The 27,573-nt window shown below is 41.0% G+C and overlaps 1 protein-coding gene across 2 annotated transcripts; it reads left to right on the top strand.

Annotated features, from left to right (window-relative positions):
- Positions 1-27,220, top strand: LOC308607811 (myosin-8). 2 transcript variants are annotated; one of them, XM_081220078.1, is made up of 38 exons: positions 1-268; positions 962-1,105; positions 1,212-1,368; positions 4,041-4,068; positions 4,169-4,277; positions 4,361-4,453; positions 4,588-4,651; positions 5,321-5,419; positions 5,511-5,614; positions 5,988-6,126; positions 7,214-7,332; positions 7,410-7,559; positions 8,201-8,371; positions 9,261-9,570; positions 9,679-9,746; positions 11,610-11,697; positions 11,783-11,900; positions 12,261-12,384; positions 12,475-12,611; positions 14,126-14,381; positions 16,091-16,333; positions 16,421-16,597; positions 16,687-16,832; positions 16,918-17,008; positions 17,095-17,484; positions 17,913-18,039; positions 18,370-18,488; positions 18,616-18,812; positions 19,946-20,129; positions 20,210-20,375; positions 20,471-20,595; positions 21,539-21,847; positions 23,274-23,477; positions 24,464-24,589; positions 24,673-24,843; positions 25,028-25,132; positions 25,697-25,792; positions 27,018-27,220. In XM_081220078.1, exons 1-38 carry the CDS (start codon positions 59-61, stop codon positions 27,165-27,167), a joined length of 5,814 nt encoding a protein of 1,937 aa, XP_081076204.1. In that variant the 5' UTR covers positions 1-58; the 3' UTR covers positions 27,168-27,220. The 2 variants fall into 2 exon arrangements, with proteins under 2 accessions (XP_081076204.1, XP_081076203.1); XM_081220077.1 differs by having other exon boundaries at positions 9,261-9,579.
- Positions 27,221-27,573: the final 353 nt, after the last annotated feature.

Below are 27,573 nucleotides of genomic sequence, written 5' to 3'. Positions count from 1 at the left end.
TTTCTCCTCTCCCTCATTTTTTCCCCAAGGCAAAATTCTCTCTAAATAAATCGCAGCCATGAGTGCGAGTTTGGACGGTGAGATGGCTGTTTTTGGCGAAGCTGCTCCCTACCTTCGAAAATCGGAAAAGGAGCGGATTGAAGCCCAAAACAAGCCCTTCGATGCTAAAACATCAGTCTTTGTGGTGGAGCCCAAGGAATCCTATGTGAAGAGCATCATACAAAGCAAAGAAGGAGGGAAAGTAACTGTAAAGACAGAAAGTGGAGCAGTAAGTAAAAACATAAGGAGAAAATATTCCCCGCTTTATTCCTCCACCTCCTTGCTTCAAGTTGAAGCTTTCCTTGCTCAGAATCTCTAAGCCTAGTGCCAATACAGACACCGTTCTGGTCCATTAACAGACATCAGATTTGGAAGGTAAAAGAAATTCTCAGCAGTAACCTCATTTCTCCCTTTCCCAACTACCCAAAGGACTTTAAAGCCACTAGGCTTGGCCTCCAGCATCTTCCTTCAATTCCTCACTTCCCAGTCTAAATCCCCAAACTTGGGAGAAATAAAAACTAGCTTCTCCTATCAAAACAATTACTATCTATTTAGATAAACAATGTATTAATATCCCCATTACTTCCCCCCAAATTGAAGCTGCTTGTAATAAATGGCCAGGAAAAATGAAAAATTAAACCCATTTAAGTAAAATGATATAAACTGATAAATAAACCTGGGACAAGGAAATGTGGGAGGAAAAAAGTATTTTTTAAAGAGTAGTATGTATTCTAGCTCATCAGAGGAAACAGATTTTCTTACCATCAAACGCTAAGATGAATGTAGTTTCATGCCTTTATTTAAAGGACACCGAATAATATAATGGAAAGTGTCCACAACTGTAGTCTTATAATTAAAGCAGATAAACATAAATCCTACCTCCAACCATTAATACAAACTTGTCTCTTACTTTACTTGCCAGACTCTAACTGTCAAAGAAGACCAAGTCTTCCCCATGAACCCTCCCAAATTTGACAAGGTTGAGGACATGGTCATGATGACCCACCTGCACGAGCCAGCAGTGCTTTACAACCTCAAAGAGCGTTACTCAGCCTGGATGATCTATGTGAGTGCCCTTCAGTATCTCTTTTTTTTTTTTCAGTATCTCTTTATTCCACCTATCTCTCCAGGTAAAAACAAATCCCACATGTTGACTATTCTGATTTTCTCAGACCTACTCGGGCCTCTTCTGTGTCACCGTCAACCCCTACAAGTGGCTGCCGGTGTACAACCCTGAGGTGGTGGCTGCCTACCGAGGCAAAAAGCGCCAGGAGGCCCCGCCCCACATCTTCTCCATTTCTGACAACGCCTTTCAGTTCATGCTGACTGGTGAGTGAGTGATGCATCTATTTACAAAAATGTGGAAATAGAATCTTTAACAAACAAACAGATTTTGGGCTTTGATTACAATAATACATTGCAGCCACATGGGGCTTCACTGCTTTCAAGAAACTTTCAGAGCTGTAATATCACATATTCTTCCCTGCAGCCATTCTAAAGATGAGTAAAGTGAAGCTCACTGAATTCATTGACCTACCCAAGCTAACCCAGCTGGTAACCAGAAGCCTCGTTGAAATCATTAGTAGACCTCCATAAACATATTTGTTGTTGCTTTGTCACATTTTTTACTTTCTGATTTGGACAGAAAAAAAGTTCAAGTAGATTTTTAAAAAATATCCACATCCACAGCAATCAAGGAAAATAGTTACCAGCCATAGCGGGAAAGCTTTGTGAATTCCTTATCTTTAAAAGACACAGCTAATATCACTAGCCTTTGGGGTAGAACAGGAGTAAAGAAAGAGCTATGACTTTCCTCTCAAAGATTTTGAAGTATTTTCCTAGAAGAATAGAAGAAAATAGAAATCTCTCTTTCTTTGAAAATACTTTTAAGATTTTTTTTTTTGACGTGGACCATTTTTTTTAAGTCTTTATTGAATTTGTCACAATACTGCTTCTGTTTTATGTTTTGGTTTTTTGGCTGCGAGGCATATGGGATCTTAGCTCCCTGACCAGGGATCAAATCTGCAACCCCTGCGTTGGAAGGCAAAGTCTTAACTACTGGACCACCAGGGAAGTCCTGAAAATATTTTTTTTAATTATATCAAAGTCTGTTATTCCTGTCTTATCAAAGCATAAACAAATGGCTTTGATGCGAATTGTAGGCCCAAATACAGCATGAAAACCTTTTATCAGCACACACCAAATGTATTGCCTTTGGAAATATTCTAAATTCCTGAGTTTCCTGTTCTTCCATGAGATATTAAAAACCGGAGAGGATTTTGTTCCTTTTTGTTTTTTTATTTGTTTGTTTTTTGCACTGTTTTTAAATTGTCTTTTAAAGGAGAAGAGGGAAGAGAAAGGGATAAAATAGGAATCTTCCATTACAAATTGGCCAGCAGTTCTACAAGGATATCATACCAGGAAACTGTTCTTTGGTTGTCAGCAGAAGCTAGCTACCTTCCAGAAATTATCCAAATGTGGGCTCATTCCAGAGGTTTTAACACTTAGCAGTTGCATTTACACTGCTATGTACACCACCATCCCTACAGAGGTCCCCACTCCCCCAAGTTTTGGGGTTGCTCCAAATTCAAGATTACTTATCTCCAAACATGATTTTTGTAAAAAAAAAAAAAAAAACACCCAAAACTGTGGCATTTGACCAGGTTAGAGACTAGAACATTGTTTTCTTATCTATGTTCCCACTAGATGTGATATGCTCTTTCTTGATTTTTCTTCTATTGGAAAAAGAAATCAATCTGAGTATGTTCCAAAATCTGTCTCTACTTCCCTGAATAGAGCTTTGAAGTTCTCTAAAGTCTATATCCACATCTAAATAGCACCCAAATTAGCATCTATTTCTCTGAATAGATTTTTTTAGATTTGAGAATGCTCTAAAATCTGTATCAGTATAGAATTAAAGATTTAACAAATCAGAAAATTGGTATATATCCAACATATCAGTCATATAACTAGTGACAATTTTTGTTTTTATTACTTAGAAATGTGTATAAAATAAAAAGGAAAATAAATGAACACCAACATTTACAATTCCAGATCCCTTCCTTTTTTAGTATTACCAGCTGTCAAATTAAAATGAAAAACCGGGAGGAGGCCAGGTAGCAGAAAAATATATAAACTGGAAGTCAAACAGACCTAAACATCTTGATAAGCTATGTAACTATTAGAAAAGTCACTTATTTCTCTCTGGGTTTGTTTCTTCATCTGTTAAATGAAACTTCAGAATTGCATGATTCTTACTGAAGTAGTTACAGATGAAATTATACGATGCCTGGAATTTTCTTTAAAATAACCAAGTGAGTTTAGGATGGGAGTACAGGTTATACAAAGTTGGCCAAATAATAACTGTTGAAACTGTATGATGGGTACATAGGAGCTCTTTATACGTTATTGCCTCTACCTCTGTATACGTTTGAAACTTCCCATAAGTTTTAAAATTAATAATATTTTAAGAAGAAACACATGATTCTTTGCCTCTCATTTTCACAAATTTTACTCCAAGAGGCAAGTACTATCTGGGAGCTACACACAAAACCAAGATCACAGGCAACATCTTCAAAATGTTAAAAAGGATAAACTGATTAATCTTTACAGAGTCAATAATCTTTGTATTGAATGTGTACTATTTTTTTAAGGAATTCTGCCTTTTTTAAAATTTTTATTTATTTATTTATGGCTGTGTTGGCTCTTCGTTTTTGTGTGAGGGCTTTCTCTAGTTGCAGCAAGTGGGGGCCACTCCTCATCGCGGTGCGTGGGCCTCTCACTATCGCAGCCTCTCGTTGCAGAGCACAGGCTCCAGATGTGCAGGCTCAGTAACTGCGGCTCACGGGGCTAGTTGCTCCGCGGCATGTGCAGTCTTCCCGGACCGGGGCACGAATCCGTGTACCCTGCATTGGCAGGCATATTCTCAACCACTGCGCCACCAGGGAAGCCCGAATGTGTACTATTTTTAAAAACTGATGGTCTTGATTTCTTTTTTACAGATCGTGAGAACCAGTCCATCCTGATCACGTATGCGATTTTTTTCTTCTTCTCTGGTTTGTGGTGATTGTCTTAGATGTCGACAATGTGAGCTGTAGTTCTGATCTCATCTCTGGTTTCTGTTTGACAGCGGAGAATCTGGGGCAGGAAAGACTGTGAACACGAAGCGTGTCATCCAGTACTTTGCAACAATTGCAGTTACTGGAGAGAAGAAGAAGGATGAAACTAGCAAAATGCAGGTGGGTCTGACCGGCGTGTCAGAATCAAGACTGGCAGGGCGCACAGGAAGCCCCAGGTGTGAGGACTGCTCTTGCCTTTGCAGGGGACTCTGGAAGATCAAATCATCAGTGCCAACCCCCTGCTGGAGGCCTTTGGCAACGCCAAGACCGTGAGGAATGACAACTCCTCTCGCTTTGTGAGTCTCTGGGTCACAGAAGGGTTTTCTCAGGCTTTAAATGCCCAAAAAGGCATGTCTGGGTTATTAACTCAATCTCTTCTTACTCGTGTGCTAACAGTTTTGTATATAACATCATCTTTTTCACTTGCAAGGGTAAATTCATCAGGATCCACTTCGGTACCACAGGGAAACTGGCTTCTGCTGATATTGAAACATGTGAGTAACAGGACCATTGAAAATCAAACAGAGAAACAAGTGATGTCATTTGCAGGGATATCCTGCAACACTTGTTGAGCACTGAGCCTGCTGGCAGTGTTGCCCGTGAGCTAATGCCAGACTTATCCATAATCGCTGTGTGCTCTATTTACCTCAGTCTCAGACTGATGGCTCTATAACACATTCTGCAATTCCTGCCCCAGAAGCAACTATGACATTTTCTCCAGGAAAAACAGTAGGACTATCTATGGACTTCTATGAGTTATCTATAGGCTTACAATACATTTCTGTGATTTGCTCTTGATCTGAGCTTTGGTAGGTGTTTCCAAGGTAGTCCCTCACCAAAGAATCTAAGGTGATCTGAGGAAGGAGGGGATATTAGGATCAATTATAATACAGAGGTCACAGGTCATCCATATGCAAAGTTGATTTTTATTAGAGCATGCATACTTCACTCTCTGCCCTTAGACGGTGAGAACCTTGGGTAATTGTCATATGTCTTTGGAATTCTTACATGTAGTACCAACAGGATCGATCATCACGTTGAAATCTCAATGGAGCCTAACGTAATTTAGGCCCCAATTTTAGCCAAAGACACTGCAGTTCATTTAATATCTCAGCAGCATTGATATTTTTTCTAATTCAATGTCTATCTCCCTCTCTTTCCAGATCTTCTAGAAAAGTCTAGAGTTACTTTCCAGTTAAAGGCAGAAAGAAGCTACCATATTTTTTATCAGATCACTTCCAATAAGAAGCCAGAGCTGATTGGTAAGGATGAACTTAAATTCACAGACAAAAGTTACTATTTTTGTTAACAACTTCTAATGCAAAACATACATCCTGAATTCTATGTATCCAGAAATGCTCCTGATCACCACCAACCCATATGACTTTGCCTTCGTCAGTCAAGGGGAGATCACAGTCCCTAGCATTGATGACCAAGAAGAGCTGATGGCCACTGATGTAAGACACACACTCACTTTTTAAAAATCCATTACGGGGCTTCCCTGGTGGCGCAGTGGTTGAGAGTCCACCTGCTGATGCAGGGGACACAGGTTCGTGCCCCGGTCCGGGAAGATGCCACATGCCACGGAGCGGCTGGGCCCGTGAGCCATGGCCGCTGAGCCTGCGCGTCTGGAGCCTGTGCTCCGCAACGGGAGAGGCCACAACAGTGAGAGGCCCGTGTACCACAAAAAAAAAAAAAAAAAATCCATTATGTATGGCAATGACAATAGCAACCACACCATAAGTGTGGTTACCTTAGAATATAGTGTAAATTCTCCAAAATATGTTAGTCTCTTCTGCCCTAACTTTGTCCTGTCATTTCTCCTGGCAGAGAGCCATTGACATCCTGGGCTTTACTCCTGAGGAGAAAGTGTCTATCTATAAGCTCACAGGGGCAGTAATGCATTATGGGAACATGAAATTCAAGCAAAAGCAGCGTGAGGAGCAAGCGGAGCCAGATGGCACCGAAGGTACCAAATGAACCTCCATCAGGGTTTAAATTAGAGAATACGGCAAGAAAAAAACAGTTATTCTAAACTCACATTTCCTTTGTAGCTGGACTTCTGAGGGGCATGTACACATTTATACACACTGCATGCTTTCCTCACCCCCTTTCCCTCCTCACATCTCCATATCTCCATCTTTCTATGTAGCCCAAATGAACCCTAATAGCCACTTGTAAGGATATATCTAAAAAGCACAACCTGGGGCCATATCATTAGAGAGGGAATGAGACAGAACCGTGAGCTTGCTTTGCCTTAGCAATGGCGAGAAGGTATATAGGATAACTTGGCATATTGGTCTATTTCAGCACCAGCTGGGTAAACCTAGTGGAGGGATACAGGGTCTTGCCCAAACACAGAGCTGGGATTGGAGGACATCTGTGCACATGTGTGTGTGTGTTGTCTACATTTACCCTCAGACAATCTAGGCAACAAGATAAAAAAGAAACTGAGAAAGAAAAATCATATACTCTATGTATGGAAAGAACATGGAACTTACAAGATCTACCACGGAAGCTAAAGTTATCTGCTCCTTTAAGCCTTTCCTGACCACCCTGGCTCGACATTCTCTCTCCCTCATTTACATCATAGCCATTGACAAAATTTTAGAAGGGGACTCTGTAGGAATCATGCACTAAAATTTAATCCTCACGTTTTCAGATAAAGAAACTAATTCGTTGAGGTTAAATTGGGAGGAGCTAAATTGAGATAAGGTGTATTTATCTTCCCTTCCACCCCCACGTACTGTGTCTAAAGAGCAGGGACTCTGGCTTTTGTGTTACATAAATTATTTCCATAAACACTGGACATATTTTTATTGTTGTTAAATTTCTCAGGAGTTGCTTGCAACAAATCACCAAAGGCCAGTTGTAACTGACTGACCATTTATTAGCAAGTATATGCTCTAATATACAGAGCGCCTCACCTGATCGTCTCTAGAATTATTTAAAGCTTTTTATTTAAATAGTAACGAAAATGGATGGAGGAAAATGGAAAGACTACCTTGAAGAAGTATCTGCTGTTAAACAACATTCCTTGAATTGTGTCTCTGCAGTTGCTGACAAAGCTGCCTATCTCCAGAGTCTGAACTCTGCTGATCTACTCAAAGCCCTTTGCTACCCCAGGGTCAAGGTCGGCAATGAATACGTCACCAAAGGCCAGACTGTGCAGCAGGTAAGTGCACAACCTCAATGAATCACATACATCCCAGGCCTTTCATAGTGCCAACAAACATTACTTTGTCCATGAAGGTGTACAATGCAGTGGGCGCTCTGGCCAAAGCCGTCTACGAGAAGATGTTCCTGTGGATGGTCACCCGCATCAACCAGCAGCTGGACACCAAGCAGCCCAGGCAGTACTTCATCGGGGTCTTGGACATCGCTGGCTTTGAGATCTTTGATGTGAGTTTATCTTCATATTAATAAAAAGTGGGAGAAAGGCAATTTGGGTTTTGATATACAGAGTATTATGATTCATTTACACTTGTAGTGTCTACATTGCTTTCTCCAGCATGGCACCTAGAACGAAATAGCTAGGAGGTAACTAGATAGTAACAGAAGTAATAATAATAGCTAACATTTATCACGAAGGCTGTATTTCTGGCACTCTACTAAGCTCTTCAGAATGTTACCTCATTTAATCTTCACAAGAACCCATGAAGGAGTAACTAATATTACTTCTAATTACATGTGGAGAAACAGATGCAAGAAAATCAAAACACTCGCTAAAGATCCTCCAGCCATATAAGGCAAAGCCACGACAGGAACCTGGCTATGCAATGTTTGGCCCATACACAAGGCACCTCACATGGAGGAGAAACGGCCTAGAGGTAGAAGCGTAGTGACAGTTCATAGTCTCAGAAATCATGAAAAGGGTTCATGTCAAAAATGATCATTTTTTCCCTGGGATTTCTGAAGAGACAACAATCAGTTTAAACTTGATTTCATTACTGTATTCTACATATTTTCAATAAAAGATTTTTCAGTAATGAATTCTACTGCTATAAAAATCCGCTTAATGTTGGAAATTTGGTTTTGTGCAGTTCAACAGCCTGGAGCAGCTGTGCATCAACTTCACCAACGAGAAGCTGCAGCAGTTCTTCAACCACCACATGTTCGTGCTGGAGCAGGAGGAATACAAGAAGGAGGGCATCGAGTGGGAGTTCATTGACTTCGGGATGGACCTGGCCGCCTGCATTGAGCTCATCGAGAAGGTCCGCCTGACTTCTAAAGGAAACCCGAACTGAAAGGATAACTTTCCCAAGTGCCTTAAGCAACTCCAGAATGTATTACTGTAATCTTAAATAGACTGATCAGAACAAGTTAGAAAATTACTTTAGAAATGACTTTCTCTTTTCAACTTTTACGTAAGAAGAATCAGAGAGTGTTTAGCTTCATTTTGTCATAACAAGTTCTGTTCTAACACCGACTCAGATCCAGGTTTAAAGCAGCATCTCTATTGAGATGGTCTGCTTCACTGGAAGAACTACCTCATTTGTTCTAAATCTATCTCCACTATGATCCAAGATGTCAACAATAGAAATAACTATTTTCTAGATCAAAATTAATGCACAGGTAACACAGCTAGGGCTTATATCAAAAGTAATCTGTTTGGAAGTCAAGAGTCAAATTGCTACGCTTCTTCATAATCTATCTTTAAGGGATTAAATGCACAAAATGTCTTAAATAAGGTTTGCATTATTTATACCGTTAAGTTATTGCATATAAAGTAAACATCATTCTAAGTCAGTAAGTCCTTTTCATAGAAAAATAAAACTGACAATAGATTAATTCACCAAACAGGGGAAAATGTGGTAATCACAGAACATTTTAATAAGTCGCCCGCACTTATGCAGTGCTGACATTTGGAGTTTATATCCAGCTATTCTTTAATTGAAAATAATGCTATGGATTGAATGTGAGAAAGAATTGTGGAAAAGTCATTCTAATGATAACAAAAGGACCTCTTTGAGCTATGACCCTGGTTTACTTTATAAATATATTTAATTAGGAGTGCTCATAATTCAATCAAATGACAGCCACTATGTCTATATATTTTGAGACAAGATAAGTTGACACCAATGTCTACTTTTCTGAATTCAGCCACTGGGCATCTTCTCCATCCTCGAAGAGGAGTGCATGTTCCCCAAGGCCACAGACACCTCCTTCAAGAACAAGCTGTATGACCAGCACCTGGGCAAGTCTGCCAACTTCCAGAAGCCCAAACTGGTCAAGGGCAGGGCCGAGGCCCACTTCTCACTGGTCCACTATGCGGGCACTGTGGACTACAACATTACCGGCTGGCTGGACAAGAACAAGGACCCCCTGAATGACACTGTGGTTGGGCTGTACCAGAAGTCTGCAATGAAGACTCTGACCAGTCTCTTTTCCACATATGCTACTGCTGAAGCCGGTACTTTCTGTGCCCCTGATCTAAATTAACCTATCCCCATAGAATGTTCACATACCATTCCAGCCTCTGGGATTCTACTTTCGTTGATCGGTTTTCTTTTTATCTTAGACAGCGGCGCAAAGAAAGGTGCTAAGAAGAAGGGCTCTTCTTTCCAGACTGTGTCAGCCCTTTTCAGGGTAAAGTACAAATTTAATTCGAAAAATCTATCCAGTTTCTATGACTTATCATAATTAGGATAAGAATAAAGGATTTAGAATAAATTAGGAGGGAATGGAATGTTAATAGGAATTACTTCAAATATTCCTTCTTGTCAGGGTACAGCCAAAGCAATACTCCCCCTGTAAGGCTGAATGTTTTACCTCTTATTCCTTATTATGCTCATCTAATGTATTCAGGAATTCCAAAATACCCTTAGAAGCTTTCTGTTATATAATAAGGCTGATTTTTAAGGAAGCACAGCTGAACTTCAAAGGTCTCCCTGTGGAAAGCCGTATCTTTTTTTTTTTTTTTGCGGTACGCGGGCCTCTCACTGCTGTGGCCTCTCCCGTTGCGGAGCACAGGCTCCGGACGCACAGGCTCAGCGGCCATGGCTCACGGGCCCAGCCGCCCCGTGGCATGTGGGATCTTCCCGGACCGGGGCACAAACCCGCGTCCCCTGAATCGTCAGGCAGACTCTCAACCACTGCGCCACCAGGGAAGCCCTGAAAGCCGTATCTTTATTCCACCAATGTTGCCCTTTGAGAATGTTCCTGAGTTCCCCTTTGAGAACTGAGCCCGACACACACCCTTTAGGACATCCTTCTACCAAATCACATCTTTGTCCTCCGAGGTGGATTTAATTTTTTGTAATAGCTGAAAATTAGCTAAAGCCAAACCTAGTGATTTAGATGGATGATTAAGATAGAAAAATATCTCTTAAGAATAACAGTAATAATAACATTACTACAAATAATGTGATTCTCTTAGATGGCTTAAAAACTGGCTCTTCTAAAGGGGAACATATGGAGCATCTGGTCTAATGGCTGCTTTGTCAGGATTTCTATGGCTAAGTCTCGTTCTTTTTAAAACTAAAATGCAGATACTATGTATGACCTAAACAAGAAAATAGCCCTGTTCTTTTTTTCTCACTACCAATTTGCATTATTTCACCAAATATGCCCTTGTTTCATCAACTTATCCTTGTATATAATTGCAAGATTAGAAACTCACATTACTTATTTTATTTCCTAATAGTTAACTGAGATATGAAAAATAAAGCAACTCTGCCTTCTCAATGAATATACCTAAGAAATACTGAGAAATAGCTACTTGCTCGTTTTCTGTGGTGGAGTAAAACACCACTGTCTGTCATAATCAGTTACTCTATTTCTGGAATAACTCCCCCCATATGCTTCAGACTGTGATCATACTCAGGTACTCAAGATCCACTCACACAAGGTCATACAGTCTTATGATTTTAGACTCTTCTAAAAAAAAAAAAACCCCAAAAAACAAGAGGTTACAGGTCCCAGGGAATAATACACTCAAAGAAGGACTGGCAAACATTGGGACAGTGGCTAACCTAGGTTACCACTGTAAACTACTACTGTGAAAAGTATTAGCACTGAGAGAGATGAAAGTGGCCTTAGAGATAATCTCAACTATTTTCAGATGAGGCCCAGAAAGAGAAAAGGGATTTTATAGAGTCAAGCAGCTCATTAGTGGCAAAGCGAGACTGTAGTCCTTTGTCTTCTGATTCCCCGTCAAGAATACTTCCTGTGTGTCAAGGCTACTGAATTTGCAGTTTGTTTACAGGATAGATCCTAGGTGTCATAAACGAATACGAGGGAGAGCTGCATTTCTTCCCAGCACTTTAGCCTTTCGGTTTTTTGGTAGGCTAGAACTCTTGAGACCTTTAAAACACAGAGCAACTGAAGCCTCATAGAGTTTTACCTAATATAGTTAAGAAAGTGCCTAGGTTCGTTCCGTATAATTACCAAAAAAAAAAAGAAATCTGAAGTAGAACTTTCTCATCAAGTCCCTTCTACCTGGTTTTCTAGGAAAATTTAAGTAAACTGATGACCAATCTGAGGAGCACACACCCTCACTTCGTACGGTGCATCATTCCCAACGAAACCAAAACTCCTGGTAAGATCTAAGAGCATGAAATAATCACACAGGCACAAGTTTGAAAATTCAGTGCCCAGCAGTAAGTACTCTGATTTATTTTTAGGCGCCATGGAGCATGAGCTTGTCCTGCATCAGCTGAGGTGTAACGGTGTGCTGGAGGGCATCCGCATCTGCAGGAAGGGCTTCCCAAGCAGAATCTTATATGGGGATTTTAAACAAAGGCCAGTCTCCCTCTGTCACATTTCACTGAATGCTGTGACTAATTAACCATTTTCACTGTTGTCCTCTGTTCATTGTTTTTATGTATCCTGCTTCGTCAATACTATGAAATTAAGTCAAATAATATAGTCTTGTGGTGCTAGAACGGAATACAGGCTAGAGAAGGTGGCATTTCTTAAAAATAGGACGGAAGCATGCATTAGCCTTGTGGAAAATCATATTGTTTTACTATCTGAACCTAAAAGGACAGTTGGATTTTCTACTTTTGCTTTTTCTCTTTTTACTGACTTTTTTTTGGTGTCGTTTGGTTTTCATATATGATCACACCTTCCTAATCATTCTTTCTTTCTTCAACTGAACAGATACAAAGTTTTAAATGCAAGTGCTATTCCAGATGGACAGTTCATTGACAGCAAGAAGGCTTCTGAGAAACTTCTTGCCTCTATTGATATTGATCACACCCAGTACAAATTTGGACATACAAAGGTATGGCTATTACTTACACCTGATCCAAGTCCTCTGCCATAGTTGTATCTCCTGTAGCCTGGGATGATTTGTAACTTTCCCTCTCTCCAGGTTTTCTTCAAAGCTGGCCTGCTGGGTCTTCTGGAAGAAATGAGAGATGAAAAGTTGGCCCAGATTATAACAAGAACTCAAGCCATCTGTAGGGGATTCCTAATGAGGGTAGAATATCAGAAGATGCTGCAAAGGAGGTAACCATGCAGAGGATAAGGACTGTAAGGTCTCTTAGGGACTTTACATCCGTCTTCCTTATTCATTAACTCTTTCATTTTGTGGTTAATATGCACTTCTCACCCAGTTCCGAACTCACTCTTACAACACATCAGCCTCTGCTTAACCCCTCACGCTGGGATTCCCTTCAACACGTCTCTCCTCCCTCAGTTTCTCCCTTTCATTCATCTCACATACAGCAGCAGGAATCATTTGCAGTAAACTCTATTTTCATCATGCTGTATCTGTTTGCGGTTCCCCACGGTCTCCCACATCAAATCCAAGTTGCTTGTGTGTCTGTCAAGGCCACTCTCTATTCCCCACCTCATCTATCATCTCCCACCGCACAGCCTTTTCCAGCCAGGCTAAACAATTTGCTTATCTCCTTCTCTCCTGTTTGCACAAGCCCTCCCCTCTCAACCTAATTTATCTCTTTACCAATTCAAGACTTCCATTTCCGCTTCCTCTAATTAACCTCATCCAACCCATCCACCCAGCACTACTGCATTCCCTGTCCTTACACACACGTTTTGCATTCATTTTGCTCATCTGTACTTATTTACTTCTGTGGTATAAGTGTTCCCAAGTCTTTTCCATGTGTCAACATTATGGTTTATGTCATGATATCTGCCTTCTCAGAGATATGGTTCTTATAAATTGTACCTATAGAAACAGAATCTCCATTTTAACAAGCTTGAAGAGGCAAACACATTGTTATAAGGCAGGTAAACCTTGCCAGTCTATTGCTACAGTGTGCAGAAGGAATATCTTTTATTACTATTTTAAAATGTTATTTAAATAAAACAAATTTCGTAGCTCAATCCATGCTAAATGCTCTGCAGACATTAACAATCTAACTGAGCAGGTAAGAAGTAGGCATTTGAAAGGACTTGAGAAAAGCCAGTCTATTACGTGAAGAAACTAACAAAAGTTGTTTATGGAGTAGATAATTCGGCAGCGATTAAAATAAGAGGAGAGGTTTCAAGGAAAACAGGATAAACCATAAGCTCAATTTCGGTGGGCAATTAGGATAGCAAGCCATGCCCTTTCATAGGTCACGTCAGTGTGCCAAAGGCCAAGCAGCACAATGAACGTACACCTGCCACACCCACTCCCAAGTCACTAATATTGTGATTTCTCAAATACTCTTAAAATGGTATGTGTTGCTCATATATACAAAGTATTCCTCCTCTAAAGTCAGCTTCTTTGCTAACGTGACAGGGACCTGAGAACACACAATTGTTCAGTATGAGCAGTGCGTATGAGCAGTGCACATGAGCAAAGTGTTCACACTGAGGACCGCTCTGAGTGTGAGGGCGCACGTGTGTGTGTGTGCGTGTGCGCGTGTGTCCTGCATATAAAATATACAGAATTTGATACATCACTTACATGTGGGGGGGTCATTAAAAGGGGAGTTTGTATGTAAAAAAAAACTACTAACAATGACATTGTCTCTAATGGATCAATCTACACTGATACTTTTCTGTCATTTCAGAGAAGCCCTTTTCTGCATCCAGTATAATATACGTGCCTTCATGAACGTCAAGCACTGGCCCTGGATGAAACTCTTCTTCAAGATCAAGCCCCTCCTCAAGAGTGCAGAAACCGAGAAGGAGATGGCCACCATGAAGGAAGATTTCCAGAAAACCAAAGATGAACTTGCGAAGTCAGAGGCAAAAAGGAAGGAACTGGAGGAAAAAATGGTGACTCTCTTGAAAGAGAAAAATGAGCTGCAGCTCCAGGTTCAATCTGTGAGTACTCTGTGTGCTGAATGCACGTCATGGAAGCTTTTCTGGAATTCACATACACTCTGGATTTACAAATGGCCTTTTCTTGAAAAAGAAAATTTCTAGTTGCTTTTTTCAGTATTTCACTTAACTTTCAATATCCCTGTGAAGAAGCAAGGTACCAACTACTTCCAAATTGCAAATGGAAAATGGGAGATTGAAGAATTTATTTAACAATATCACATATTTAATAGGCATGAAGGAAGCAGTTTAAAGGCAAGCCCCCAAATCTCAGTCATTTTACTCATCTGCCTTGCCTGCTTCATCTCAGTCTTAAGAGCCCTATTTCCTGAATACAAGTGTATGAGATTGTATTTAAACTCATAAAAGACAGTTATTCTTATTTCTCTCTGTATCTCTTTTCCTCAATCCCCAGGATTTAGCTCAATAAATTCATTTGCAGTTGCTTGAACTGAACTACCACGGTGGAAGACAGAGCTAGTGACCTCTGTGATTCTTCCTTTGATACTGATCCTGAGTTCTCAAGGCCTCTGTTTATTGGTTAAAGAAGAAGTTGTAATCAGAGTGGGGGTAGGCTTGGCATCAGCACTCTGGCGAAATACAACCTCCCATTTCTTTGGTCCAACAAGCCCAACAATGTCATGAAGAAATCTGTAAAAAAAAAAAAAAAAAAAAAAAAAAAAAAGGATAGTTTTCTTAAAATGTTTAAGCTATTTTCAACTTTTCCTTCTGATAAGTTCACTTATATAAAGGTTACATTGTCCCAATCATAGCCTATTCATCTTAACCTCTTTTCATAGGTATTATCATTAGTCAGTGAGTAAATATATACTGAGTGTATGACTATTAAAAATAAAAGCAAAGGAACCCTGAAGTCCTCATTATCAAACGTTTAAGCATTTTAAAAACTTAAGATATAAACAAACACTGAGAAGTTAAAGAAATTCCCCAGCCCAGAGTAATAAGGTCGTGGCTGAACTGATTTTTATGAGTCCTTTAATCATTTATAAAAACCTCATTGAGTTATGTAGTTTCTCAAAATTACAAGTTCTTATATAGTCTAATATCCATTTTGAGACTAATAGGTAATTCTTAAAACGGAAATGGAAGCCTTGGACAATTATACAGCACTGTTATGGTCTATCAGAGAGGTTTTGAGTATATGAAAAATGCTTCATGGAAATGTATTTATAGGCATAATGTTACATAGTTTTTCTTTTTAAAATTCAATGTAGCAACTAGTTGTTTGAGGCAAGTAGGGAATGATCAAAACCAAAACTAACCAATTTGACTAAGTCAAAAATCTTTGAATATTATAGTTGAAATGCTCTTAGCAATCATTTATTCCAATCCTCTTAATTACATGAGATAATTGAGGGTAAGAGGAGTAAATCAATTTGCGCAAGGTCATACATATGGAGGCAAATTTGGGACAAGAACCCAGGCTTCCTTTGGTCCTTCCACTCTTCTACACAATACTTTTTAAAATAGTCAATTGCTTCAATCCAGTCATTTTTCAGGCTAATTTGCTTCTAAATCTATAGTGCCATATCTAATTAGCTACGTTTCTCTAGACAATGGAATGATGTTCAATTAATTTGTATTCATACTGAAAAATTCATTACAGTTCAGTAAACACTACTATTTTCTGCAAAGTACAAGTTCAAAATAAGTAACAAATTCTCTAAACAGCTCAGCAAATCTCTCCACAGGAAGCTGACGCCTTGGCTGATGCAGAGGAAAGGTGTGAGCAACTGATTAAAAACAAAATCCAGCTGGAGGCAAAGATCAAGGAAGTGACTGAGAGAGCTGAAGATGAGGAAGAGCTCAATGCTGAGCTGACGGCCAAGAAGAGGAAACTGGAGGACGAATGTTCGGAACTGAAGAAAGACATAGATGACCTTGAGCTGACACTGGCCAAGATTGAGAAGGAGAAACATGCCACAGAGAACAAGGTATGAAATATATTTGTATACAGCATATAGAGACTCTGCCATCGAACTAAGCTGCTTTAGAGATAATCTCTTCCTTAACCTTTCTAGGTGAAAAACCTCACAGAAGAGATGGCAGGCCTCGACGAAGTCATAGCTAAGCTGACCAAGGAGAAGAAGGCCCTCCAGGAGGCCCACCAGCAGACCCTGGATGACCTGCAGGCAGAAGAGGACAAAGTGAACACCCTGACCAAAGCTAAAGCCAAGTTAGAACAGCAAGTGGATGATGTGTGTTTTTATCCATTTGAAAGTTTTATCCATTTGAAAGTTTTTTTTAATATACTTTCAATTTTTAACAAAGCTTATTTTCTCATTAGCTTGAAGGGTCTCTAGAACAAGAAAAGAAACTTCGAATGGATCTAGAAAGAGCCAAGAGGAAACTGGAGGGTGACCTAAAATTGGCCCAAGAATCCATAGTAGATATAGAAAATGACAAACAGCAACTTGATGAGAAACTTAAAAAGTAGGAACTCCAGAAAAAAAAATTCTATGTGACATCATCTTTCAATTCTTATGGGTACTAATATGCCTTGTTCTTCTGTCTAAAGGAAAGAATTTGAAATCAGCAATCTGCTAAGCAAAGTTGAAGATGAGCAGGCAGTAGAAATTCAACTACAGAAGAAAATCAAAGAGTTGCAGGTGAGTCATCTCACCTCCACTGGTTTCTGCACCCAAAAAAACTGAAATTGAGGTGAGTTCATGTTAATGTGCTGTGTCACTGCCAGGCCCGCACCGAGGAGCTGGAGGAGGAGATCGAAGCAGAACGGGCCTCCCGCGCCAAAGCAGAGAAGCAGCGCTCGGACCTCTCCCAGGAGCTGGAGGAGATCAGCGAGCGGCTGGAGGAGGCCGGAGGGGCCACTTCGGCCCAGATTGAGATGAACAAGAAGCGGGAGGCCGAGTTCCAGAATTTGCGCCGGGACCTGGAGGAGGCCACCCTGCAGCACGAGGCCACGGCGGCCACACTGAGGAAGAAGCACGCGGACAGTGTGGCCGAGCTGGGGGAGCAGATTGACAACCTGCAGAGGGTCAAGCAGAAGCTGGAGAAGGAGAAGAGTGAGCTGAAGATGGAGATCGACGACCTTAGCAGTAATGCAGAGACCATTTCCAAAGCCAAGGTACCCAATACTGTCTTCAGATGAGCATAGTTAATAACCTGTGAGAACCCTCATTGTTCTCTGGCGTTCAACATTGTTTGTAGGCAGTTTACAGCACTGATCTAAAATTTTGTATTCTAATTATTCCATTTTATTTCTTTTTTTTTAATGCTGGATATAATCTGTTAAGATTATTTCAAAATCTACTTTGTCAGTGTCAAGTATCATTGGGATAAATGAGTGAGTTCCAACAATGAGCACTTTGGGGAGATTATGCGCCCATCATACTTGAATCCTAGCATGTTCCATAGAGTTGGTGCCATAAGTTTCTACTCACACTTGACATAAATTTATTCTCTAAAAATATTTTAAGAATCCAGTGGTAATTTTTTTTTTTTTTTTTTTTACTGTATTCAATGTCTCATATTTCATGGGTACCTGTGCCGTAGGGAAACCTTGAAAAGATGTGCCGCGCTCTAGAAGACCAAGTGAGTGAACTTAAGACGAAGGAGGAGGAGCAGCAGCGGCTGCTCAGTGACCTGACGGCTCAGAGGGCACGCCTGCAGACGGAAGCGGGTAGAGATCTCCCTCAGTCCCGCAATTATGGCCTAGACAAAAGCAATTCCGGGGGTTCTGAATTAATAGCAATACTTCCATATTAGAGGGGAGTAATCAACTATAGGAATTTGCTGAGCGGGTTAGAAGAAATTTAAAAAAAGCAAGAAAGAATCAGCAGCCTAGTTTATTTGTTACACTACAATAGCAATGCTGCTTTTTAATCTAGCCAGTTCTGTAACAATATTTATAATTAGATAAAGTATGTATTTGTCATGTACATATAATTAAATATACAAACTTTAGGCTTGTTTGTTTATGCCATTATTCCTTTACTTCGGTAATTCTTAGGTGAATATTCCCGACAATTGGATGAGAAAGATGCTTTGGTATCTCAGCTTTCAAGGACCAAACAAGCATCTACGCAGCAGGCTGAGGAGCTGAAACGTCAGCTAGAGGAAGAAACCAAAGTAAGTTTTACCAAAAGTATTCTTGACTGCTCAAATCTAAACATATTCAGTTAGGTTCTCCTTTAAGTGTATAAATTAAATATCACTGAAGAAATGAATTTAAGTCACTGAACTCATACTTCCACAGGCCAAGAACGCCCTGGCCCACGCCCTGCAGTCAGCCCGCCACGACTGTGACCTGCTGCGGGAACAGTATGAGGAGGAGCAGGAATCCAAGGCCGAGATGCAGAGGGCGCTGTCCAAGGCCAACAGCGAGGTGGCCCAGTGGAGGACCAAATACGAGACGGATGCCATCCAGCGCACGGAGGAGCTGGAGGAGGCCAAGTGTGTGCTGTGAACTCTAGAGGAGGGACATGACATGGTTTCCTAGCTGCCCAGCTCAGCAACTCCCAGAAAACAGCTGTGATGATGATGATAACAAAAGCAGAAGCTACCCTAAGTGCATACTGTGTGTCAAATACTATCCTATATTAACTCATTTAGTTTTCTTAGCAACATTACATTGCATTATTATTTGTATCCCTGTTTTACAGATGAGGAAATTGAAACTGTGAGAGGTTAACCAACTAACACAAGAGCATATGATTAATAAATAGTACAGCTGGGATTAGAACCAGACATTCTGATTCCAGAGATCACCTTCTTAAGTACTGTAGTACAAAGACAGATCTCTTAAAACTCATGTTGGAGGCCATCCGAACTGTGCATAATGTTCAGAGTTAGTCTGAATAAAGTAAAGCCTTAGTCTGGGTACAGACCAAAGGAGACCTTCAGGTAGATCTTCTAGAGCATTAGGGCTAAAGGTTTTTGTGTACATTAGGCATATATAGTTGGCACACAATTGGGAGTAAAGCAAGAATGTAGACAATTCAGAAGGAATAAAAAGAAAAACCCTGCCTTTGCTTAGACTACATGAATTATCCTGATTTATTTATCCATTCCTCTCTCAGGTGAGAATGACCAAATATATATTATTAGAAGAAACTGGCTATTTTTCTCTAGGAAGAAAAGTATATAAAATAAAATGGAAAGTCAGAGAAAGCAAAAGAATATGCCCAGTATATCTGTGACCAATAAAATATCTAGTTAGTCTCAAATCCTTTTTGGAATGAGATGAGATATAAATCAATAGAATTGCCCTGGCTAATCATTCTCCATACCATACTCAATCAGAAGCCCTGAAAATCCTGAAATCATATGCTGTAAGATACATACATACAATGTCAGCTCCAACAATGGCCTCCAACAATTCAGAAACAAAAAGGACTTGAGTCCAGTTGTTCACCACTTTGGACCTTTTCACAGTTTAATCCATCTAGAAAGCAGTTCTGGCTACCACAGTTTTGAAAACCATGCTACTTGACATTGTAGAAAAAGGACTATGAAAGGGGGCTGAGGAGTTTAGCACTTGCCCCTGTTCCTGACCTCTCTCCTTAACTGCCTGGCTAACTTTTCAGGAAGAAGCTGGCCCAGCGTCTGCAGGAAGCTGAGGAACATGCAGAAGCCGTGAACGCCAAATGCGCTTCCCTTGAGAAGACCAAGCAGCGGCTCCAGAATGAAGTGGAGGACCTCATGCTTGATGTGGGGAGGTCTAACGCTGCCTGCGCGGCTCTCGATAAGAAGCAAAGGAACTTTGACAAGGTGGCCCAGCCTGCTCAAACTCCATCGATGTTTTAGTCTCCCTTTCTCCTTCCATTAGCTGACAATTTACTGCTTTTCAGCTCCTATCAGAATGGAAACAGAAGTATGAGGAAACCCAGGCTGAACTTGAGGGCTCCCAGAAGGAGTCCCGTTCTCTCAGTACTGAGCTGTTCAAGGTCAAGAATGCCTACGAGGAATCCCTGGAACACCTTGAAATGCTAAAGAGAGAAAATAAGAACTTGCAGCGTGAGTGCTCTTGAACTTCCCTACCCTATATGGCCCTGGAAAGACCTTTCCATGTTATATCAGTCTGACCACTTCTCTCTTCTGTTCACCCACAGAGGAGATTTCTGACCTCACTGAGCAGATTGCTGAGGGAGGGAAGCAAATCCATGAACTGGAGAAGATAAAGAAGCAAGTGGAACAAGAGAAATGTGAAATTCAGGCTGCCTTAGAGGAAGCAGAGGTATGTATATTGATGTTGTGGGGGGAAAATCAAAGATAAACATTGGTGGAAACACCACTGTTTTCATTGGGCAATGGTACTATGAGATGGATCCATTATTACAGAGCAGGTGAGAATCTGAACTCATATAACCTTTATGAAGGGCAATTTGGCAATAGTTATCAAAAGTCTTAAAAATTTAATAATATGACCTATCAGTTCTATTTCTAAGAATCTATCCCAAGAAAATTATCCTAAATGGAGGCAAAGTTTAAACACAAGATCTCCAATCCAAAAACAAGGTAAAGCAAACTATAGAACATCCATGGGGTGCAATTTTCTACAGCCATTAAATGTAGTTAATATGGGGAAATATTTATGGTAGAGGATAATTTTTTAAAGCAAGACACATTTGCATATACAATATAACTTTATCATGTATAAATATATATAAATAGGAAAAAAACTAGAAAAAAATGTACCACATTAAAATTGTGCCTCTAAGTGGATGCAAAATTGGAAGGTTTTGTTTTTATAAATTACCCCACATTCTACAATGGACACATATTTTGTAATCAAAAATATATATATGTTTTAAAACTGAGAATTTCTACAACAGGAATTAGTATATCACGTGAACATTTTAATTTATAGAACGGGAGAGAATTCCTGTTCACTACACATAAGTTTAATCATATAATTTTTGTTACTACTCATATGAATAATATTTGTATAGCACTTTATACTTTACAAAGCACCCTTATTATAGAGTTGCCCAATAAAGTCTATGACTGAATAAATTAAAGGATGATTTACCTAGTAGGGTCCTAGAGCTCTTTTATTGTACTTTGTAATGTTAGACAAACTGATATTAGTAAGAGTTTGGCTCACAAGGGAGTACCCTCCAAATATTCATTTTCCATTATTAATTGATTAATAATTAATTGATCACTGTTTTGTTAAGGCATCTCTTGAACATGAAGAGGGAAAGATCCTGCGTATCCAGCTGGAGTTGAACCAAGTCAAGTCTGAAGTTGATAGGAAAATTACCGAAAAAGATGAGGAAATTGACCAGCTGAAGAGGAACCACATTAGAGTCATGGAGTCCATGCAGAGCACACTGGATGCTGAGATCAGGAGCAGGAATGATGCTCTGAGAGTCAAGAAGAAGATGGAAGGAGATCTGAATGAAATGGAAATACAGCTGAACCACGCCAACCGCTTGGCAGCAGAGAGCTTGAGGAACTACAGGAACACCCAAGGGATCCTGAAGGTAGATGGGTCCACATTAACAGCCCAGACAAGTCAGGGAAGTGACCCGTCTCCCATTCATCACAACACCTTCTTGTTACACCATCCATTTTTTTTTCTTTTAACAAATTATACAGTTCGTAGTATGGAGGTAGCTAAAAATAAATACACATAGAATATATATTTATTTATTTTTGGCTGCATTGGGTCTTTGTTGCTGCACGCGGGCTTTCTCTAGTTGGGTCGAGCAGGGTCTATTGTTTGTTGCGGTGCGCAGGTTTCTCACTGCGGTGGCTTCTCTTGTTGTGGAGCATGGGCTCTAGAGCGCAGGCTCAGTAGTTGTGGTGCACAGGCTTAGTTGCTTCGTGGCATGTAGGATCTTCCCAGACCAGGGCTCGAACCCGTGTGCCCTGCATTAGTAAGCAGATTCTTTTTTTTTTTTTTTTTTTGCGGTACGCAGCCCTCTCACTGTTGTGGCCTCTTCCATTGTGGAGCACAGGCTCCGGACGCGCAGGCTCAGTGGCCATGGCTCACGGGCCCAGCCGCTCCATGGCATGTGGGATCTTCCCGGACTGGGGCACGAACCCGTGTCCCCTGCATCGGCAGGCGGACTCTCAACCAATGCGCCACCAGGGAAGCCCAGTAGGCAGATTCTTAACCACTGCACCACCAGGGAAGTCCGAATATATATATATATATATATATATATATTTTTTTTTTTTTTTTTTTTGGTACGCGGGCCTCTCACCACTGTGGCCTCTCCCATTGCGGAGCACAGGCTCCAGACACGCAGGCTCAGCAGCCATGGCTCATGGGCCCAGCCGCTCCACGGCATGTGGGATCTTCCCGGACCGGGGCATGAACCCGTGTGCCCTGCAACAGCAGGCGGACTCTCAACTACTGCGCCACCAGGGAAGCCCCGAATATATTATTTTTAAAGAAACGTTATATAAAAGAACAAACAGAAGCCCAGAGATAAGCTATGATACGAGAGAAATTAAAAGACTTTGGCACCAATAGGCCTGAGGTTGAGTCTTAGTTTTGTCACTTACTAGCTGCCTGATTTTAGGCAAGTTATTATAACCTCTCAGAACCTCTGTTTCTTCTACAAATTAAGAATGAAACTACCCACCTCACAGGGTTACTTGTGAGGATGAAGTGAGAAGGCAGATGTCAAGTAATGGGTACAGCATATGGAAAATGCTCCATAAATTATAGATACTGGTGACTCACACATGAAAAATAACCAGTTGATGGCATAAAACACAACAAGAATCAGTCTCCTGATAATCCTCTCTCACCTAAGCAGGTGACATCCCCATTTTCATGCTCATTCAAATGACAGGCCTGTCATTTCCCGTTCCTGGCACCAACCCTTTCTTCCAGTTCATCTCCTGGGATGTTCGCATCCTCTTCAGGGTGTCTAAGCCTTTTTATTAACTCAACAGGATACCCAGCTCCACCTGGATGATGCTCTCCGGGGCCAAGAGGACCTGAAGGAGCAGCTGGCGATCACGGAGCGCAGAGCCAACCTGCTACAGGCCGAGATCGAGGAGCTGCGGGCCACCCTGGAGCAGACGGAGAGGAGCAGGAAGACGGTGGAGCAGGAGCTCCTGGACGCCAGCGAGCGCGTCCAGCTCCTGCACACCCAGGTGAGACCCTCACACCAAACAAATGCTGGTGTACTGTAAAGTGATGAATCAGAATTATAATATGGAAGTACTCTATTTTTATAAATATGTGTATATTTAAGAGGATGGGGGAGATGCTTTAAAATATTAATTGCAATTACCCTGAAGTGATGCGATTATAGATGATTTTTTGCTGTGTGTTCTTTTTAAGATTTTCTACCAAAACGGGGCAAAGGTATTACTTTTTTTATTTAAAAATAAGATTTGACTCTAGATTATTTTGAAAACCATGGTGTGGAATAAACCTGAATAAAGATATCTGTTGACTCCAAAATCTGAAAATGTTCCACGCAGTGTTTCTCATCACCAGCACTTCAGCGTTCAGCATTGCTATGTCTACAGTCCCTGTGCCTTGCAGGACATTTAGCATCACTGACCAGCCTGGGCGTTAAATGCAGTAGCACGCCCTAGTTATTCTGACAACCAAAAATATCCACCCCCATACATTTCCAAATACCCACTGAGGTGATATTGCTTCCCTTAGAGAACCACTGGGTTGAAATTTTAAGAAAATGTTTTCGTAAGAGTAATTCAGTATTCCCCAAGGGAGCAAACCATTCAAGTTAACAGAGAATAGATTCCTTCCAACTGAGAAACTCTCAGTGCCAGGCTCTCACAGAAAGAATCTACTCTTTTCTAATATTTCCAACCTTTTAAGGACAGAACACTAGCGATGTCTGGTTGACATATAATTGAAAGAGCAATTAACTAATATAGACATTCTTGAACCTCCACGTCCTTATGCATAAATCAGATGGACATTGGGGCAGTGGAGGGGCCGGAGGAACCAACCTTGCAAATGATTAACGTTTTGCACTGAACAAATATTTAAAGTTCAGTGAAATGTTGCCATTAGGTCCCCTGCATAAGCCAACGACGAGTAAGACATTTGTAAAATCCCAAGTGTGCAAACTGCAGGTCTTGTAAATTTCCACTACTTTTAACAGAACACCAGCCTGATCAACACCAAGAAAAAATTGGAAAATGATGTTTCACAACTCCAGAGTGAAGTGGAAGAAGTAATTCAAGAATCGCGCAATGCAGAAGAGAAGGCCAAGAAGGCCATCACTGATGTGAGCAAATGAGCATTTGTTTAATGAAACTGTGTGTTACCTGCCATTACCAGGTTTGTTATACTGGTTTATTTACTAATTAGGCGGCCATGATGGCCGAGGAGCTGAAGAAGGAGCAGGACACCAGTGCCCACCTGGAGCGGATGAAGAAGAACCTGGAGCAGACGGTGAAGGACCTGCAGCACCGCCTGGACGAGGCTGAGCAGCTGGCCCTGAAGGGCGGGAAGAAGCAGATCCAGAAGCTGGAGGCCAGGGTGGGTCTCCCAATCTCTCTGAATCCGGGAAGTGAAAACGGCACTCCCCCATCCTTCTCTCTTCTTGTATATTGACTCCCATCCTTATCCTATGGCTGGGGACAGCCACCCAGTATCTTCGGTAGGTCGTGAGTTAATTAACATCCCCCAAGACTGACTATATAAATATCTTTCTTGATTGTAGGTACGTGAGCTTGAAGGAGAGGTTGAAAGTGAGCAGAAACGTAATGCTGAGGCTGTTAAAGGATTGCGGAAACACGAGAGAAGAGTAAAGGAACTCACCTACCAGGTAAGGGGAAGAGCTTTCTAGAATATCCAGACTTCCTGCACAAAGGGAAATTGAAAACCTAGTGACTAGGTGGTACTCACAAATAGCTACATATTAACTTGATATATATATAAGGGGCAAATGACCCAATCACCTATCACAGACCCTTTCCTAAGCTAGGAAAATCAGGAAGGCCTTTAGAAAATAGTGTAAGTGAGGAAAGAATATAGGTTTCAAAGACAGATAAACTGGTATTAGTCCTGGTTTGGCCTCTCTTACTTTTTAAACTTGGATAGGTTACCTAACACTGTAAATCTTAATTCATCACCTGTAAAATAGAATAAAAACATCTACTCACCAGAGTAGGGAGGTAAGGATTAGAGACGTGTATAACTCTCCAACATAGTGCCTGCACACAGTGGACATTTAACAAGAGTGGCTACTGTTAATACTATGAAGGAAGCCTCAGAGTTGACCACATTTACGCCAGGCCCACCTGCCATCATATCAAAGTGATTTACTTCACCACCTGTAGTGGGTTTATTTTGTTGGACTCAATGCAGACCATTTTTTTCAAACTTCCAGACTGAGGAAGACCGCAAGAATGTCCTCAGGCTGCAAGACCTGGTAGATAAATTACAGGCGAAGGTGAAATCATACAAGAGACAAGCTGAGGAGGCTGTAAGTATCTTTAAGCCCCTGAGGGAAGAAGAAAACTTCTTTGGGGGTAGAAAGTGTATTAAGAGAATGTGTTAATGAGAAAGAAAGAGACCAAGTAAGAATATGCCATTCTTATTTTAAGAGAGATGATATGAATATGAATTTACCCCCAAATCCTAATTATAGAATACGACTTCAAGACGAGATGTTTTTATTATTAAGCAATTTGTAGGGGTTGGAGGAAAAAAAGAAAATTCCAAATAACCCACCTTACTTGATAGCTGCAAAGAATATCCAGCAGAAAATCTAACACCATGATAAATATTCCTCTCCCTCTAGAAATGCACAAAATCAATTGTTCCCAAAAGCCAAACAGAAATCTTTTACCCCAGCTGACTCCTTCCCTCACTACCAGTGTCATCAGCAGGGACTTATCCCTGCACATTCGCTGTAGCAAATTAGGATGTGTTGGAAGATTCTTCAGCTTCACTTTTCCTGGTTGTTCCCCACTCTCCCAGACACAATGTAGTGGGTAAGAGGTAAGGGAACACGAAAGGGAGAGGCACAAATGGTAATAAGTCCAACCAACAGAGGGCATGCTTTCTTCCTATCCCCATCCCCCCACCCGCACGCAGCGTCTCTGTATACCAACGTCAAAATATATAGCAAAAACATTTCAACTGGCATTTTCCCAAAGTTAGAATTTGACTTTACATTTACTTTCTAACCTCTGTGAGCAAGCGTACACGGGTCTCTTCCTCCTTTCCACCCAGTCCATACATTGTAAACAGATTTCACGTATACATGGGTTTGACATAATGAGCTTGTCTCTTCCATTTCAAAACTGTTTCTTCTTTCATTCTTTAGAGTAAAAAATGTAATTGAGGGCTTCCCTGGTGGTGCAGTGGTTGAGAGTCCGCCTGCCGATGCAGGGGACACGGGTTCATGCCCCAGTCCGGGAAGATGCCACATGCCGCGGAGCGGCTGGGCCCGTGAGCCATGGCCGCTGAGCCTGCGTGTCCGGAGCCTGTGCTCCACAACGGAAGAGGCCACAACAGTGAGAGGCCCGTGTACCAAAAAAAAAAAAAAAAAAAAAATGTAATTGAAGTTACAAGTTCTGTCTGGATTTGAAATCAGATATGACAAACAAACCATAAGAAGGAAATATCTGAGTTGAGGAAATAATCCTGTTTGTGACAAGTGCAATGAGAACCACAAAGTCTAACTCTCACAACTTTATTCTTAGGAGGAACAATCCAATGTTAATCTTGCCAAATTCCGCAAGCTCCAGCACGAGCTGGAGGAGGCCGAGGAACGGGCTGACATTGCCGAGTCCCAGGTCAACAAGCTGCGGGTGAAGAGCCGGGAGGTTCACACAAAAGTCAGCCAAGAGTGAACACATGTGCATGATGCTGCCAAGGGGCTGAAGAAATGCACAAAATGTGCTATTTTGGGTCACTTGCTTTGTGATGTTTTTCTCTTCAGGTTGAATAAATAAAAACTACAGTGAACTGATAAACTGAACCAGACTCAGTTATTTCCAAAATTATTTATTCTCAAACACAGTTCTCACCTAGCTATTATTTTTTTAACATTATATATGGCTTTGTGGAACATTCAATATTTGTACCTCCCTCACTACCCAGCATCCCCTTTCCGATCTCCAGCTCTACCACACACACACTCAATTATCTTTCACTGGACTTAATTTTATTAAATCTCTCTAGATTGTTACAAATTACTAAGGAAAACACTCACTGAGGTTACCCCTTCAGACAGGGCACACTCATGCACCCACTCCA

This window comes from Mesoplodon bidens (assembly GCF_964165515.1).
Source record: "Mesoplodon bidens genome assembly, chromosome: 19".
NCBI lineage: Eukaryota > Metazoa > Chordata > Mammalia > Artiodactyla > Ziphiidae > Mesoplodon > Mesoplodon bidens.
The sequence above is the reverse complement of the archived record's forward strand: the minus strand, read 5'-3'. Positions and strand labels throughout refer to the sequence as shown.